Below are 14,726 nucleotides of genomic sequence, written 5' to 3' on the forward strand. Positions count from 1 at the left end.
CAAGTATGAAGTAAGTCAAAGAGAAAGACATACAATATGATATCACTTATATGTGGAATCTAAAATATGACGCAAATGAACTTTTATGAAACAGAAACAGACTCACAGACATAGAGAACAGACTTGTGGCTGCCATGGGGTGGGGGAAGGTGGGAGAGGGACGGAGTGTGAGTTTGGGGTTAGCAGATGCAAACTATTATATAGAGAATGGATAAACAACAAGGTCCTACTGTACAGCACAGGAAACTATATTCAATATTCTGTGATAAACCATAATAGAAAAGAAAATTAAAAAATATATATATAACTGAATCACTTTGCTATACAGCAGAAATTAACATAACATTGTAAATCAACTATAGTTCAATAAAAAATTATTACAATGTTTAAAAAAATCTTCAAGTATGGTTACAGTTTTGTCTATTTTTCCTTGAAGTTCTATAATTTTTGCTTTATAAAATTTGAGGCTGTGTTATTAAGTGTATACAAACTTAGAATTTTTATCTTCCTGTCAGATTAACATTTTCTTTTGGCTAGTGTTTGAGTGTTTTTTTTAAAAATTGGAATCTTTATATTTTATGAGTGCTTTCGGAATCTTTATATTTTATGAGTCTCTCATCAGAGTTTTGTTTTTTAACCAACCTGATGATCTTTGTCTTTTCATTAAAACATTTAGTCCATTTTTGGGCTCCCCTGGTGGCGCAGTGGTTGAGAGTCCGCCTGCCGATGCAGGGGACACGGGTTCGTGCCCCGGTCCGGGAAGATCCCACATGCCATGGAGCGGCTGGGCCCATGAGCCATGGCCGCTGAGCCTGTACGTCCGGAGCCTGTGTTCCACAACGAGAGGGGCCACAACAGTGAGAGGCCCGCATACCGCAAAAAAACAAAACATTTAGTCCATTTTCATTTACCGCAATTACTGGCTTAAATCTAACATCTTACTAATTTCCTTCTATTTTTTACGCATGTTCCTTTTTCTCTCCTTTCTTGCCTTCGTTTGGATTGATTTTTTTATCATTTTATTGTCTTAATAGTTTTACACTCTTTAACTTGGTAGTTATACATTGTATTACTATCCTTTTAGTGGTTGTACTAGAGATTATAATATGCATCCTTAACTTATTAAGTCTAACATAAATTAGTACTTTTATTATTTCCAAGACAATGCTGCAAGCTTAGAACCTTTAACTTAACCTTTTCTCCCTGAAAATCATATGCTATTGTTGTCATGTATTTTAACTATATATATTTTTGAACTCCATAGAACATTATTAGAAGCATTCTAAACAATATTAATTAAAATTTGTCCTTGTATTTACCCTCTCTAAAGCTCTTTATTCCTTCATTTCTGAGCTTCCATCTAGGATTATTATCCTTCTGCCTAAAGAATATTCCATTCCTCCCAGCCCCCCCAACTTATCCAAAACTTTTAAAAAATATTTATTTATTTGGCTGCGCCAGTATCTTCATTGCAGCGTGTGGGATCTTTACTTGCGGCACGTGAACTCTTAGTTGCGGCATGTGGGATCTAGTTCCCTGACCAGGGATTGAACTTGGGTCCCCTGCATTGGGAGCATGGAGCCTTAGCCACTGGGCCACCAGGGAAGTCCCTATCCGACAATTTTTTATTGTTGTTTGTATATTTTCATGGATATATATATATATCTTGTGGATATATATATATCTACAAGATTTTATTATTATTATTGTTCATATGGTCAATGTTTACTTAAATTCACTCACATATTTGCCTTTTTTGTTGGTCTTTATTCCTTCTTGCATTTCCGGGCTTCCAAGTAGGTAATTTTCCTCCTCCTTGAAGGATACTTTAATATTCCCTTTATTGTATGTCTGCTGATGACAAAGTCTCTCAAGTTTTTGTTTCTGAAGTTTATTTCATCTCCATTTTTGCTAGCAAGAGAAGTCTAGGTTGGCAGGCAATTTTTTGTTTGTCAAACTCTCTAGTTGTATCTGGTCTAACCTCCAATTATCAAGAGGACTACATTTTTGGTTCTTAAAGATGAAAATCTTAGACATCATGCATATTTTCTTATATTTGGGCGAACATAAGCTCATTTTCTAAAGTTGGGAGTTGGAGTATATAACTATGGAATCTTCACTCAGGAAAAACCACAGTCCTTGCCCACCCTCCCTGGTTTAGAACAAATAAAATGAATATCAATATTTGGAAGTTTAAGAGAGGCAAGAATTCACAAAAATGCAGTCAGAGAAATGGGGTGAATTGTCAAGGGGCAGTTCCTAAAGCAAAACCTTGGATGTTTGCTGCAATTCTCCAGGCTTTAAGAATGGTTCTTTTTCTAGAATGAATATGTATATATATGTAACTGAGTATAACTGAGTCACTTTGCTGTACAGAAGAAATTAACACAACATTGTAAATCAACTATACTTCAATTAAAAACATTTTTTTAAAGAGTGGTTCTTTTTCTTTCCTTCTTACCTTCTCAACAAGTATTTTCTAAGCTCTGCTTAGTGTTAAGTACTGTAAATCTTGATAACTAAGGCATGGAGTCAGCCTGCAAAGAGCTTCCAGTAGAGAAGATGACTGCTACATAAGTAGTAGTAACAGACTGAGGCTTCATAAGAGCTGCATAGACAAAAATCCTTCCTAGTTCAGAGGAGTGAAAGGTTACTTTGAGGAAGTTAGGAGCTTAGGGAGGAAAGAATCAGGAAAAATACCTGTAGGAGGCAGCATTTGAGCTATACCTTTAAGAAGAGAAGGAATTTGGTCATGCCTAGATGGTGACAAGTGACAGGTGGCAAGCTTTCCTGGGAAACGTTGTCCAGGAAGGAATAGGCAAGTACTACGGTCACACTGAATTACACGTGCAAAAGAGCAGCGAGAAATAAGAGGAAGTGCCAAACTACAGACGGTCTTGAATGCCAGGCTAAGGAGTTCTGTTTGAGACAAGTGCTCAGCTAAAGCATGTCTTGAGCGTTTCTTCAGAGAGGTGAGGGAAAAGGCTGTCGGGTGTCTATCATCTATCAACCCATCTATTTGTCTATCATCTATCGGGACCAACTCTGTGCCAAGCCCTTTGCCAGGTGCTTTATACACAATCTCTCATTAAATCTTCTTGTCAGACTACGAGATAGGAATCAGGATCCTTACGTCGCGAAGGTGCCCTCACCCGTTTATATTTCGCGGCTCCACGCACTTGCCTGTTGTCTTCTCAGGACTGTGTTAAGGACATGACCTGGGGTGTCAGACTGACTTTTAAGGCAGATCCTTATGTACTTCAGAGTGTGTTAGTAACTGGGAGAAGATCCCACAGATAGTGAGACTGCACCGAGGCAGCCGCCAGAAGCTGTCGCTCAGGCTGGGCACCAGCGGGGCTCCGGGAGGCTGGAGCACGCCCCGCCCAGTCGCTCGGGATTGGCTGCGGGAGCCCTGACAGATGAGGGGGCGGGGCCTCGAGCTGCGTCCCGGGACTCGCCCGGGACTCTGAGGCTGCAGGCCGCGCCTAGGCTGAGCCGACCCCGCGTGCCTCCCGCTTGCCTCCCGCGCCGCCCGCACGAGCGCTTCTTTCCAGCATGTTGTGGCAGGGCAACCAGGCGCTCCGGCGCTTCTCCACCGGCCAGGTGAGTCCGGCCCCGGCGAGCGTCCCGGCTCTCACCCGGGGGCTGCTTTCCAGATCCGGAGAGGGCGGGCCGGGCAGCGGGGCGGAGGGAGGGCAGTGTTTACTTTGAGCAAAGTGTTTACTTTGCTAAAGGCCAGGACGACGTTTATAAAACCGGGAGAGTGAAGAGAAGGGTCCGGGGAGGGTCCTGAATGGGGCTTGTCGAGCGAGCCATTGTCTTCTACCGGGACGGGGCTGAGGATGTCTGGCTGGGATTGACAGGGTGGAAACAGTCGCTCGGCAAGAGGGAGAGAGTCGGTTCCCTTACCGTTTTCATTTCAACTGTGAGATCCCTGCCTGGTTACGAGATGGAGCCGAGGTACAGGACCGAGACCACCTCCTGGAGGAGAGTGGTATCAAGTCAACCGGGTCCTCCTCCGCGGCCTGAGAGGTGTGAGCGCTCCCGACTGGCATGCAGGGCCCATTCAGATAACGGCACTCCGAGCCGGTGACCGCAAGCTCATTATTCCTGAGCTGCAGGCGGCAAGATTTCTAGGATCACCAGGCGCTGCAGAAGCAGCCACCCTGGAACATTAGTAAACTATGGTGCAAAAACCTAGCCCTGGCCCAGCCCCGCGCCTTGGAATTGCATCAGCCTCTCCAGAAACGGAATGAGGGAGGACACGTTGCATGGGGCGCTGCCTTCAGCACTTCAGGGGCCTGAGGAGAGATGCCTCCCTGCATCTAGGCAGACTCCAAGCTGTTTAGGGAAGAAAAAGTCCACCCCATGTACATCCTCTCTTTTATAGGAAGTGCATGTTTGCTGTGTTATAAAAGCATTTGCTTTTTGATTCCTCTTCTCTGCCAAAGTCATATGCGCATGTGTACATATCCAGATGTAAAAAACTTGGAGCAGAGAGAAGTCTTGAGTAGCATCAAGAACTGGCCCAAAGTTGCATAAATGGAAAAGCTTTTGTCCCCCAGACAGCCACAAGTAATGAGAATTCACTTTATCCCATGCAGTCAGTTATAGTTATTTTGGGAGTATTCACCTTTTTTTAAATAAGCAAAAAGAAACTTGCTCTGGCAGATATTTTGCTTGCTCTCCTATGCAGAGCTCTGGACTCCTCCTTAGCTTTCGCCTGCCACGTGGCACACGGGAATCTGGGTTGGATGTCACAGAGAACAAGGGGCTCGTGCATGCCTGTTTTATTGGCCTCCTCTGTCAACACCTTTCATTTGTCTTTTTTTTGGAGAGCAGAAGGGGTTCCTGAAGGATGAAAAAATGCCAATAATGGGGTTATATAAGATTTCAGTAATAAAAGATGAACATCCCAGGTGGCAAATGGCATAAACAAAAACACTCTTGTGGGGAAGTGCCAGGTATGGTCAGGGGTCAGGGGCCTGAGTCTATCTCCAGGAATACATGTGGGAGAGCAGTGCCATATGGCTGGGAAGAAGGCAGGTTCTTCAATGGCCAAAGAAAGACATGGAATAATAAGTGAAGAATTTGGGATATTTTACTCCATAGAAAATGGAGATTCATCCTTTGGACTGTGTTCTATAAGAATTGTTCAAAATCAGACATGGCTGGTGGGAGCGTAAAATGGTACAGCTGCTTTGGAAAACTGACTTTTTTAAAAATAAAATTAAACATAAACCCATCAAATGACCCAGCAGTTGCCCTCATAGGTATTTACCCAAGAGAAATTAAAACTTATGTTCACACAGATACCTATTTATGGATGTTTACAAAGGGATTATTCATAATCACCAATTTAAATGTCTTTCAGCTGGTGGCAGGATAAGCAAACTGTGGTATATCCATCCATATAGTGGAATCTTACTCAGAAAAAAAAAAGGAATGGACTTCTGATATATACAACAACATGGATGAAACTCAAATATGTATGCTAAGTGTAAGAAGACAGACTCAAAGGGCTGCATATGTATATGAGTCCATTTGTCTGACACATTGGAAAGAGTAAACCTAAAGTGATGGAAAAAAAGGCCAGGCTGGAGATAGGGGGAGGGATTGACAGCAAAGGGATGGGAGGGGATTTGGGGGGGGGTGATGGAACTGTTCTTTATCTTGATTGTAACAGTGGTTACATGACTGTGTGTTTGTCCAAACTGAAAGAATTTTACATTGAAAATGGTGTGTTCATTTTATGTAAATTGTACCTTCGTATGAAAAAAATTTTTTTAAATCACACAGCGCTTTTGAGTTTGATATTAAAGCAGAATGAAAGAGGAATGAAAAAAAACCTCTCAGAACTTAACAAAATCCAAGGAAGAGATTAGTTCATAACACTTCCTGATATAATTAATTTTTCCATTCTCTGTGGAAAAATTGGACTTAGAAATATTTAATCATCTCAGCTTAATGATATGACTGGATCTTATTAACTAGTGCAACTATATACAGCAATAAGGCCCTTTGTCAATTAGTTATTATTGTCCACTTCCAGTATCTTGCCTGGCTCACTACTTCTTAATTTCTCCCGATGGTGGGAGCTATTTAGCCTTAATATTTATTTGGCACTCTGTTCTTTAGCTGTTATTTCCTCTGCCAGTGTCTGGGACAAGCCTGGCTGTTGCTCTGGATTCATAGCTTGGTTCCAGGACTTACGGTTACTTTATGATCCAATTCAAGAGGCTGGACCCTTCCCTGCTTCTTGAAACCAAGTACTGGCTTTATACCCTAGTTCTAGCAACCAGGTCCTTAACTTGTTTCCTTGTTGCCTGACCCTCTGCACTGGCATCTAATTTGATTTAGGACCTTCAGATTCAACTTCAAACCATATTAAATTGTGTATTATGTACTGAGCACTTCATCTAAATCCTGAAGAAATAATAATAATAATAATAGGTATCATTGATATAAGACTTTGTATGCACCAGGCACTGTTATAAATGCTTTACATATACTCATTTAGTCTTCATAACGTCTCAATGAAGTGGATACTATTATAATGCCCATTCTACAAATCAGGAAACTGAGACCCAGAGAAGTGATATAATTTTTTTAGAGTCTCACAGCCAAAAAGGATAAAACAATAAACAAGAGATAAATAGTCCCTGCTTTCAAGGAGTCCACAGATTAGTGGGACAAATGATTAAACTTGCCTTTAGGTAAAGGATAATAACGGAAGGGAAATACAAGTGGGCAATAAAATATGAAAAGGCACTCAACCAAACTAGGGCAGGGACTACTCTTGTGCCTTCAGCTTAGGGATCCCAAACCCCCCCCCCGCCCCCCGAGGCCAAACAGATAAGACAAAGGTAGCATTTGGGCTGGAAGGAGTGAAAGGCCACGTTCAGAGTTAAAGGGAGCAGCCCCTGCTCAGCTGCAGCCGACCGTTTCCACATGGGAATGTCAACCATGGTTGACAAACCTCCTGATTTTTAAAGAGAAGTCAGAAATTCAGCCTGCTAATGTGAAACCTCCTAAAAATCTTATCACAGTTCTTCTGCAGATGCTCTGTGGGCCAGATAAAATCCTCTTTGCCAGGCCACTGATTGCAACCCCGCCATGCACTGTGTCCAGAGCTTGGCAAATGCTCTAAACATGCTTGGTGAACAGATCTTGCGCACCATCAGGCACGATTTGGGGAACCATGTGCCAAATGGTCCATTAAGAGTTATGGTCCATCTCAGTGTCTCAGAAAATTTTAGTTTGTTTTATTCTTTTGTGGGAAGGTCCTTTCTCCTTTCCAGTTCTCATTGGGAAAACTGCCAGTTCTCACAATTGCTCATGTTGACAGCTTTGACCTTATTTTACAGCCTGCTCTGTTGGTTCTATTAAGGTAACATCTGCTTCACAAAAGGGCTTCGGATCAGCACAGACTCTTAGCACTGTGCCTTTAAGTTCTCCAGAGAAGACTGTGTGTATTTTTCTTTAAACCGTTGGAACATAATCAGAGTCCATATTAACTTGCTTCCTGAAGAATTTCACCAGGATGTGGATAGCTGGGGAATGCAATAGTTGATAGTTTAAGAAACAAAAGCTCTATTCCCTGCAAAAGCCTCTTCTAATGCAGAATGTTATCTCTAGAGAACCCCAAGATAACAGCACTTATCACCCAGATTTAGAAATGCTGTGGGTCATTTTATGCCCGCTTCTTCTTTCTCACCAATATAACAAGGCACTTATAGTGCCTTAAAGTATGTTCTCTGGTCATCAGCCTAACCCTTTAATGAATGGTGCTGTCTCCCATGTCAGGACCACCATGATATTCCCTTAGAAAGTCTGATGGAACTATTTCCCATAATTGACCTGTCAAACTATCGCCAAATTTTCCTTTTAAAAAAGAAGGAAAAAAAAAAAAAAAAGAAGGGGTGGGGGAACCATCAACATAGGAAAGCCATAGAGGCACATCTGCTGAAGCGAAACAGATCTGAGTTTGAATCCTTCCTCTGCCCCTTATTAGCCCTGTCCGTGGACAGGTTACTTAACTTCCCCGAGCCCTATGTTTTCTCATTTGTAAAATGGATCACAGTAAGGCTTAAAGACATATGATAAGGATTTGATACATTTTTTTTAATCAGTGAAAAAGGCTCAATACAGTGCCTGCCTTATGGTACACTCCCAGTAGGAAAGATCCATTATCATCATTTTTATTTACCTGGACATTACTTGTGGTATAATAATGATACCAGTTGACATTTATTGAGCCTTTGTTATTGCCACACACTGCACTAATGCATTACATGCTTTATCCCACTAAATCCTCCTAACAACCTTATGAGATAGGTACTATTATTATTCAGATTTTAATTGATGAGGCTGAGCTCAAGGTAGCACAGCTGGTGTTATAGAAAAACAATGGCACTGGGGTAATAACTAGATTAGAATCTCAGAGCTACCACTGAGTAGTGATTTGACTCCAGGCTGTATCGTTTTTTTTTTTAATACCATCCATTTTTTCTTTCTTTTTTTTTTTATAAATTTATTTATATTTATTTTTGGCTGCGTTGGGTCTTTGCTGCTGCCCGCGGGCTTCTCATTGCGGTGGCTTCTCTCGTTGCGGAGCATGGGCTCTAGGTGCACGGGCTTCAGTAGTTGTGGCGTGCTGGCTTAGTAGTTGTGGTGCATGGGCTTAGTTGCTCTGCGGCATGTGGGATCCTCCCGGACCAGGGATGGAACCCGTGTCCCCTGCACTGGCAGGCGGACTCCCAACCACTGCGCCACCAGGGAAGCCCCAGGCTGTATCTTAACCTCTCTTTGTTTTAGTTTCTTCATCTGTAAAGCCATCTGTAAAATGGCTTATTAATGTCTGCCTCTTGGGAGTCGTTGGGCAATCAAAATGAGGTAACACATATTAAATACCTGACACATACCAGGGTCTCGTTAAACTGTTTGCTACTACTTCCACCACTTTTTGCTTGACCCAGACTCCCCAGGGCAAAATCTCTTTTGTAGGGGGCAGACACACACTCTGTATAGCAGAGATTCGCAGACTTTAGTGTGCCTGTCAATCAATGGAGAGCTTGTTCAAATGCAGCTTCCTGGGCTAATAAAGTGCAGAGGCAGGATCCAAACTTCTTCATATGCTTTTGAGTTAGTGCCAGCTTCCTGACGGTCTGACTCAGTAGATCAGGGGTGGGGCCCAGGAAACCACATTTTTAACATTTCCTCCCAGCTGATTCTGCCAACACGGGCAGTCAGCCCTCAGATCATACTTGGAGAAATAAGACTAAGGTGAAATATCCCAGTCCAGTTCTTTGGAATTATACTAACTCATTAGAAATACTTAAAATCTTAAACTCTGAAATTTTTCTCACTGCTAGAAACTCACCTTTATAGTTTCAGTTTTACCACTAAGCTCAGAAAGTGTTTCAGTGAATGTAGAATTTCCAGAGATACTGACATGGTTTCTTTAAACACTGTCTTTCTGGGGCAGTGTTCACTCTGGAATTGAATTCCCAATAACCAGATGACAGCTGAGAGCACATTACAATTGAGTCAGCTCATCCTCTTGGCTCTTGTATGTTTTAAGACTAATAATTTTAGAAGTCTTAAAATATTTGGTGTTGGTAATGGTATGAGGTAAAGCCAAATTTTGGAAGATAGCCAACACGTCAGGTCAGTTCTATTTCCAGCAACAGCATTAATTATAGGATTTTAAGATAGAATACTTAGAGAACATTTTGATATTTTTGATGGGAGGAAATGAAACAGTCATGCATTATCTGCAGGCAAATTGTGCTGTTCTTACAGAGTTAATCTGTTTGTTTGCAAGAATCTATTAGATGTTGAAGCTCTAGGCTCTTTTGGGATAGAAACTTTGGCTGGCCATGGAAAAGAATTTTTATACCCAAACCTTAATTGTTTAATTATCAGCTCACAGGGAAGATGTGAACCCATATGCTTTTTTTTTTTTTTTTGGCTGCATTGGGTCTTTGTTGCTGCACGCGGGCTTTTTCTAGTTGTGGCGAGCAGGGGCTACTCTTCATTGCATCGCGCGGGCTTCTCATTGCCGTGGCTTCTCTTGTTGCAGAGCACGGGCTCTAGGTGCGCGGGCTTCAGTAGTTGTGGCTCGTGGGCTCTAGAGTGCAGGCTCAGTAGTTGTGGTGCACGGGCTTTGTTGCTCTGCGGCATGTGGGATCTTCCCAGACCAGGGCTTGAACCCATGTCCCCTGCATTGGCAGGCAGATTCTTAACCACTGCGCCACGAGGGAAGTCCCTGAACCTGTAGGCTTTTAAGTTTATGCCTAAAAAGGGATGCCATCTATGCCCTTAAGAAAGTGGGAAATAAGGGAAAATTGTATTCCTCATAGTCAGATTTTAACAGTGAGGCTTTACTAACTTAGAATGACTTTCTGGAACATTAATGGATCCCATTTAGATTGAAGGAAAAATATTCTAAATCCAAATCCTGTGGAGACGTATTCTAACGTGGAGGAATGAAAGTTGGAAAGAACTCTGGGGAGCTGGGGTTGGTTCTTTGCCAAGACGGGAAACTCATAGGAGGTGGTGACCCTCTGATTACCTCTACATGCAAAATCCTGCAACTAGCCTGCTTCACCTGGTGGCTCTTCATCACCATCTTAACAATCATCATGTCAACATGTTACCTTAGGCTTTGTGAAAAGGTTTCATCTTGGGAGAATTTACAGAAGGCATAATTGCTTAAAGACAGTCCTTAAAAACTTTAACTCCTTTAGTGCCGCTCTTATCTATGTGGTGTTTATATTTATTGACAATCACTGCATTTTTGTGCATTAGTGTTAATGTTCTAAAAAAGGAGATGGAAGAGATGGGCAGTAGTGGCTCATTTTATTTTTAAGTACCATCGTGGGTTTTGGAGTCAGATGGCCCTGGATTCAAATCCTACCTCTCCCTTGTTTTGCTAGTATGACCTTGGAGATATACTTGATATTTCTAAGTCTTGGTTTCTTCATTCATAAAATGGTACAAAATGGGGGATAAGAAAACAGGGTAGTTGTGAGGATTAAAATAAATGAAATTATGTGCAGCCCTCAATTCCTTATCTGAAATCTGTGGGGCCAAATGTGGGGTTCAGAATCATTCACATTTGAGAAGGTCAATGTGGTATATAGGACCTTATGCACAATTTACAGCAGGGTCTGGGATAGTATCTGTAATGAAGCACATTGACTTTTTTTTTTTTTTTTGCGTTACGCGGGGCTCTCACTGTTGTGGCCTCTCCCGTTGCGGAGCACAGGCTCCGGACGCGCAGGCTAGCGGCCATGGCTCACGGGCCCAGCCGCTCCGCGGCATGTGGGATCTTCCCAGACTGGGGCACGAAGCCACGTCCCCTGCATCGGCAGGCGGACTCTCAACCACTGCGCCACCAGGGAAGCCCCACATTGACTTTTCTGCAGCAAATTACAATATACTATAAGCAAAGACTGTAAGTGGCATTATCAGTGCAGGTCAAGTTTGAAGCCAAATGACTGCATTAACTTATAAGAAACCTACAAGGACTATAAAGAACATTTCGTTAGTTCAGTCCACGTCTTAAGACCAAATGAGTTTATGCCACTTACCAAGGACTGTAGAATTCTGGACCGTGTGAAAAAACATAGAATTGTCTGGTATATAGGAAAGCCTTTAAAACATTATTAAAGCTTTTACTTAAACAGTGCTTTGTGTCAGACACTGCATTAAGCCTAATGCATATTGTCATCTACCTCAATCAGAATTGTGTGAGTTGGTGTTATTCCAGTTTTACAGATGAGGGGAATAAAAGGCAAATGGAAGTTAGTTACTTGCTAAAGGTCACACAACTAACAAGGGGTGGGTGACCCTAGGTTTGACCTCAGGTAGTCTAGGATCTGCTCTTGACCCCTATGTTATACTAGATGTTAGCTCTTGGCATCTTTTGGAGGTGGGCATAAAAAATTGCAGGACATAAAAGCATTGTCAATATTGAAGTAGATCTTGCTCAGAATTACACCCCTTTTAACTAAGAAACTTATGCTTATTTGTTAACATCTGGCCTCATTTCATCAAGGAGTTGAAATGCCTTGTAAAAATATATGCAATCCCAATGATTATAATGAATAATCAAGGGAGTTAGAGCAAAGGGAAAATGAGGAATACTTAGGTGTGAAATTATTTTCACTACTACCTATATAGCATGTAGTCTGAGTTCCGTGTATGTCAATAACTATTTTACTGTGTAGATCTTTGAGCCTTTTGTAATGCTCAAGTCATCTTGTATGATTAAAAAAAGAGTGTTTATTATCCATATGTCTTCTATCCATACTAATACCTGTCACTGTTTAATTGCTTTGCAGGTTTATTTAAAAAACAAGCTGAAGGTGGCACTTATTGGTCAGAGCCTCTTTGGACAAGAAGTCTACAGCCACCTCTGCAAAGAGGGCCACCGAGTTGTGGGAGTGTTCACAGTTCCAGATAAGGATGGAAAAGCTGACCCACTGGGTGAGTGTATCTTGAAACAACTGGATCAAGGACTGCACTGGTCTCCACTCTGCCTGTTGAAAGCCTTCTTAGGCCAAGTCTATTTGTGTGGCAGATACAGACTCAGAAACTCTCCCTTCTCTGTGGGCCTCAAGACAAAAATGCCGGCCCCTATTTTACTAAGTTTCTCCACTTACCTCCATGGTAATCACCAGGTCCCTCAGAGGAATTTCCAAGCATGTGTTTTTCCTGAATTACACTTGTGACTTTCCAAAGGTGCTATGGGACATCTAGAGTAATGTCTGTTGCAGAGGTGCCGATAGGAATGCAGGGAAGGCCACACCCAACAATAGCAATTGATGTGGGGTCATAAAGAATACATTTATCTCAGAACAAATTATAGCTATGACTGCTTGGTTATTAAGGTAGGTAAAGAAAATAGCCATCCTCAGAGCAAACCTACAGCGTGATTCTGATTTGCATGCTATAGTTATGTTGAGAAAGAGTGCAAGAAACAGTCTACAGGTAGGGAATAAGAACTAGCATCTAGAAATCGTGACTTATGACTTGAATCTTTATAAATCACTGGTATGATGCAATACATTGGTTGGAAAACAATATCTGTGATAATCCTAAAATTTTACTTTCCTTTCTTGGAGGAATCAGCTCTGGGGTTTATTCTAGTTCTTGTTACTGGGGTAGTTGGATGAAGGCAGTCAAAAGATACAAACTTCCCATTATAAGATAACTAAGGGCTAGGGATGTAGTGCATAGCATTGTAAATATAATTCACACCACTGTGCGTTCTATGTGAAAGTTGTTAAGAAAGTAAATTCCTAGAGTTCTCAGCACAGGGAAAAAATTGTTTCTTTTCCTTTAATTTTATATCTATCTGAGAGGATGGATGTTCACTAAACTTATTGTGATAATCATTTCATGATGTATGTAAGTCAAATCATTATGTTGTACACCTTAAACTTACACAGTGTTGTGTATCAATTATATCTCAGTAAAACTGGAAGAAAAAAAAAAGAGTCAAGCTAAAAAAGAGTTGGGCCAAGAGCACATATGCACATGGATTTAACCACTTGCTTTAGAAATTATCCGTATTTCAGAAAAAGATTATCTCAACCTGGGAAATTCTGAGGGAACCTGCCTCCTGAATTCATACCTGGCTCCAAGGGCAGAAGGGGACAGATTCCCGTCACCGGGACTACCTGTCTCATCATTATCTATTCCCACCAGCTTTGTGTGTGGGATGTTTGGAAGGACTTACATTTGAGATATCAGATTGGCTGTTGAATCAGGAGGACCTCAAATAATATTAGCTTAAATAAGAGAGAAGTCCCTTTCTCAAGTTTGGATTGACCGTCACAGCTGTTGTGGCAGCCAGATATTTATCACAATGAAGGCTCCTTCGGTTTGTTGTCTTGCCATTATCAACACTGGGCTTCCATCTCATGGTCCAAGGTGGTGGCTTCAGCCCCCACTATCAACTCTGCATTCCAGCAAGCAGAAAGGGCAAGATGGGAAGCAGAGGGCAAGCCTTTATTAAGGGCATAATCCAGAAGTTTTACATATTACTCCCACTTGTATCCTGTTGGCTAGAACTTAGTCATAGGCCAAATCTATTTGCAGAACAGGCTGAGAAATACAGATTTTATTTGGGGTGGCCATGTGTTCAGCTAAAGTAGAGGAATCCTTGGTAAAGGAGGAAAGGGGGCAACTAAGAGTCTCTACCATGTACAAGCATGCAAGCATGTGACTCTTACACCTCCTTTCAGACTGTTTTCCCTGGTGCCTGGTCCCAGCATATGGTTAACAGTGTATGTTCTAGAATCATGAAACTAGTTCTGACTCTGCCACTTGATAGCCGTGTGACCCTGGACAAGTCACTTAAACTCATTAAGCTTAGTTCAGTGATACCCATCTCACATGGATTAAATGAGATAATGTATGTAAACTGCTCAGCACGGCACCTGATTCATAAAGAGGATCAATAATGACAGCGGCGATTTTTGTTTTCGGTATAGTCAACTAGAGCAACAAAAAATAGTCCTGGGGCAGCCAAAAATCAATATTGGGGAGCAACACCTGAATGGCTCAAGCTTGTCTCAGTGGAGTGGATTTTTCAAATGAAGACTTCTAAGTCTCTTCCACCCCATTTTTCTTTCCCAGTCTAACCTTTCACAATTTTCTCTCAATTTCACCACTTTTTTTTTTTTGCGGTATGCGGGCCTCTCACTGTTGTG

At 41.8% G+C, this 14,726-nt stretch overlaps 1 protein-coding gene across 2 annotated transcripts in view; it reads left to right on the forward strand.

Annotated features, from left to right (window-relative positions):
- The first annotated feature begins 3,459 nt into the window (after positions 1-3,459).
- The window catches only part of ALDH1L2 (aldehyde dehydrogenase 1 family member L2), a 55,917-nt gene continuing 44,650 nt past the window's right edge, over positions 3,460-14,726 (forward strand). For both annotated transcript variants that reach the window (XM_024732095.1, XM_024732096.1), the window contains exons 1-2: positions 3,460-3,603; positions 12,351-12,495. In XM_024732095.1, coding sequence (XP_024587863.1) covers positions 3,556-3,603; positions 12,351-12,495 — 193 coding nt within the window. In that variant the 5' untranslated portion in view covers positions 3,460-3,555. The remainder of the gene's footprint in view (positions 3,604-12,350; positions 12,496-14,726) is intronic.

This window comes from Neophocaena asiaeorientalis, unplaced genomic scaffold (assembly GCF_003031525.2).
Source record: "Neophocaena asiaeorientalis asiaeorientalis breed wild unplaced genomic scaffold, Neophocaena_asiaeorientalis_V1.1 scaffold418, whole genome shotgun sequence".
Lineage (NCBI taxonomy): Eukaryota > Metazoa > Chordata > Mammalia > Artiodactyla > Phocoenidae > Neophocaena > Neophocaena asiaeorientalis.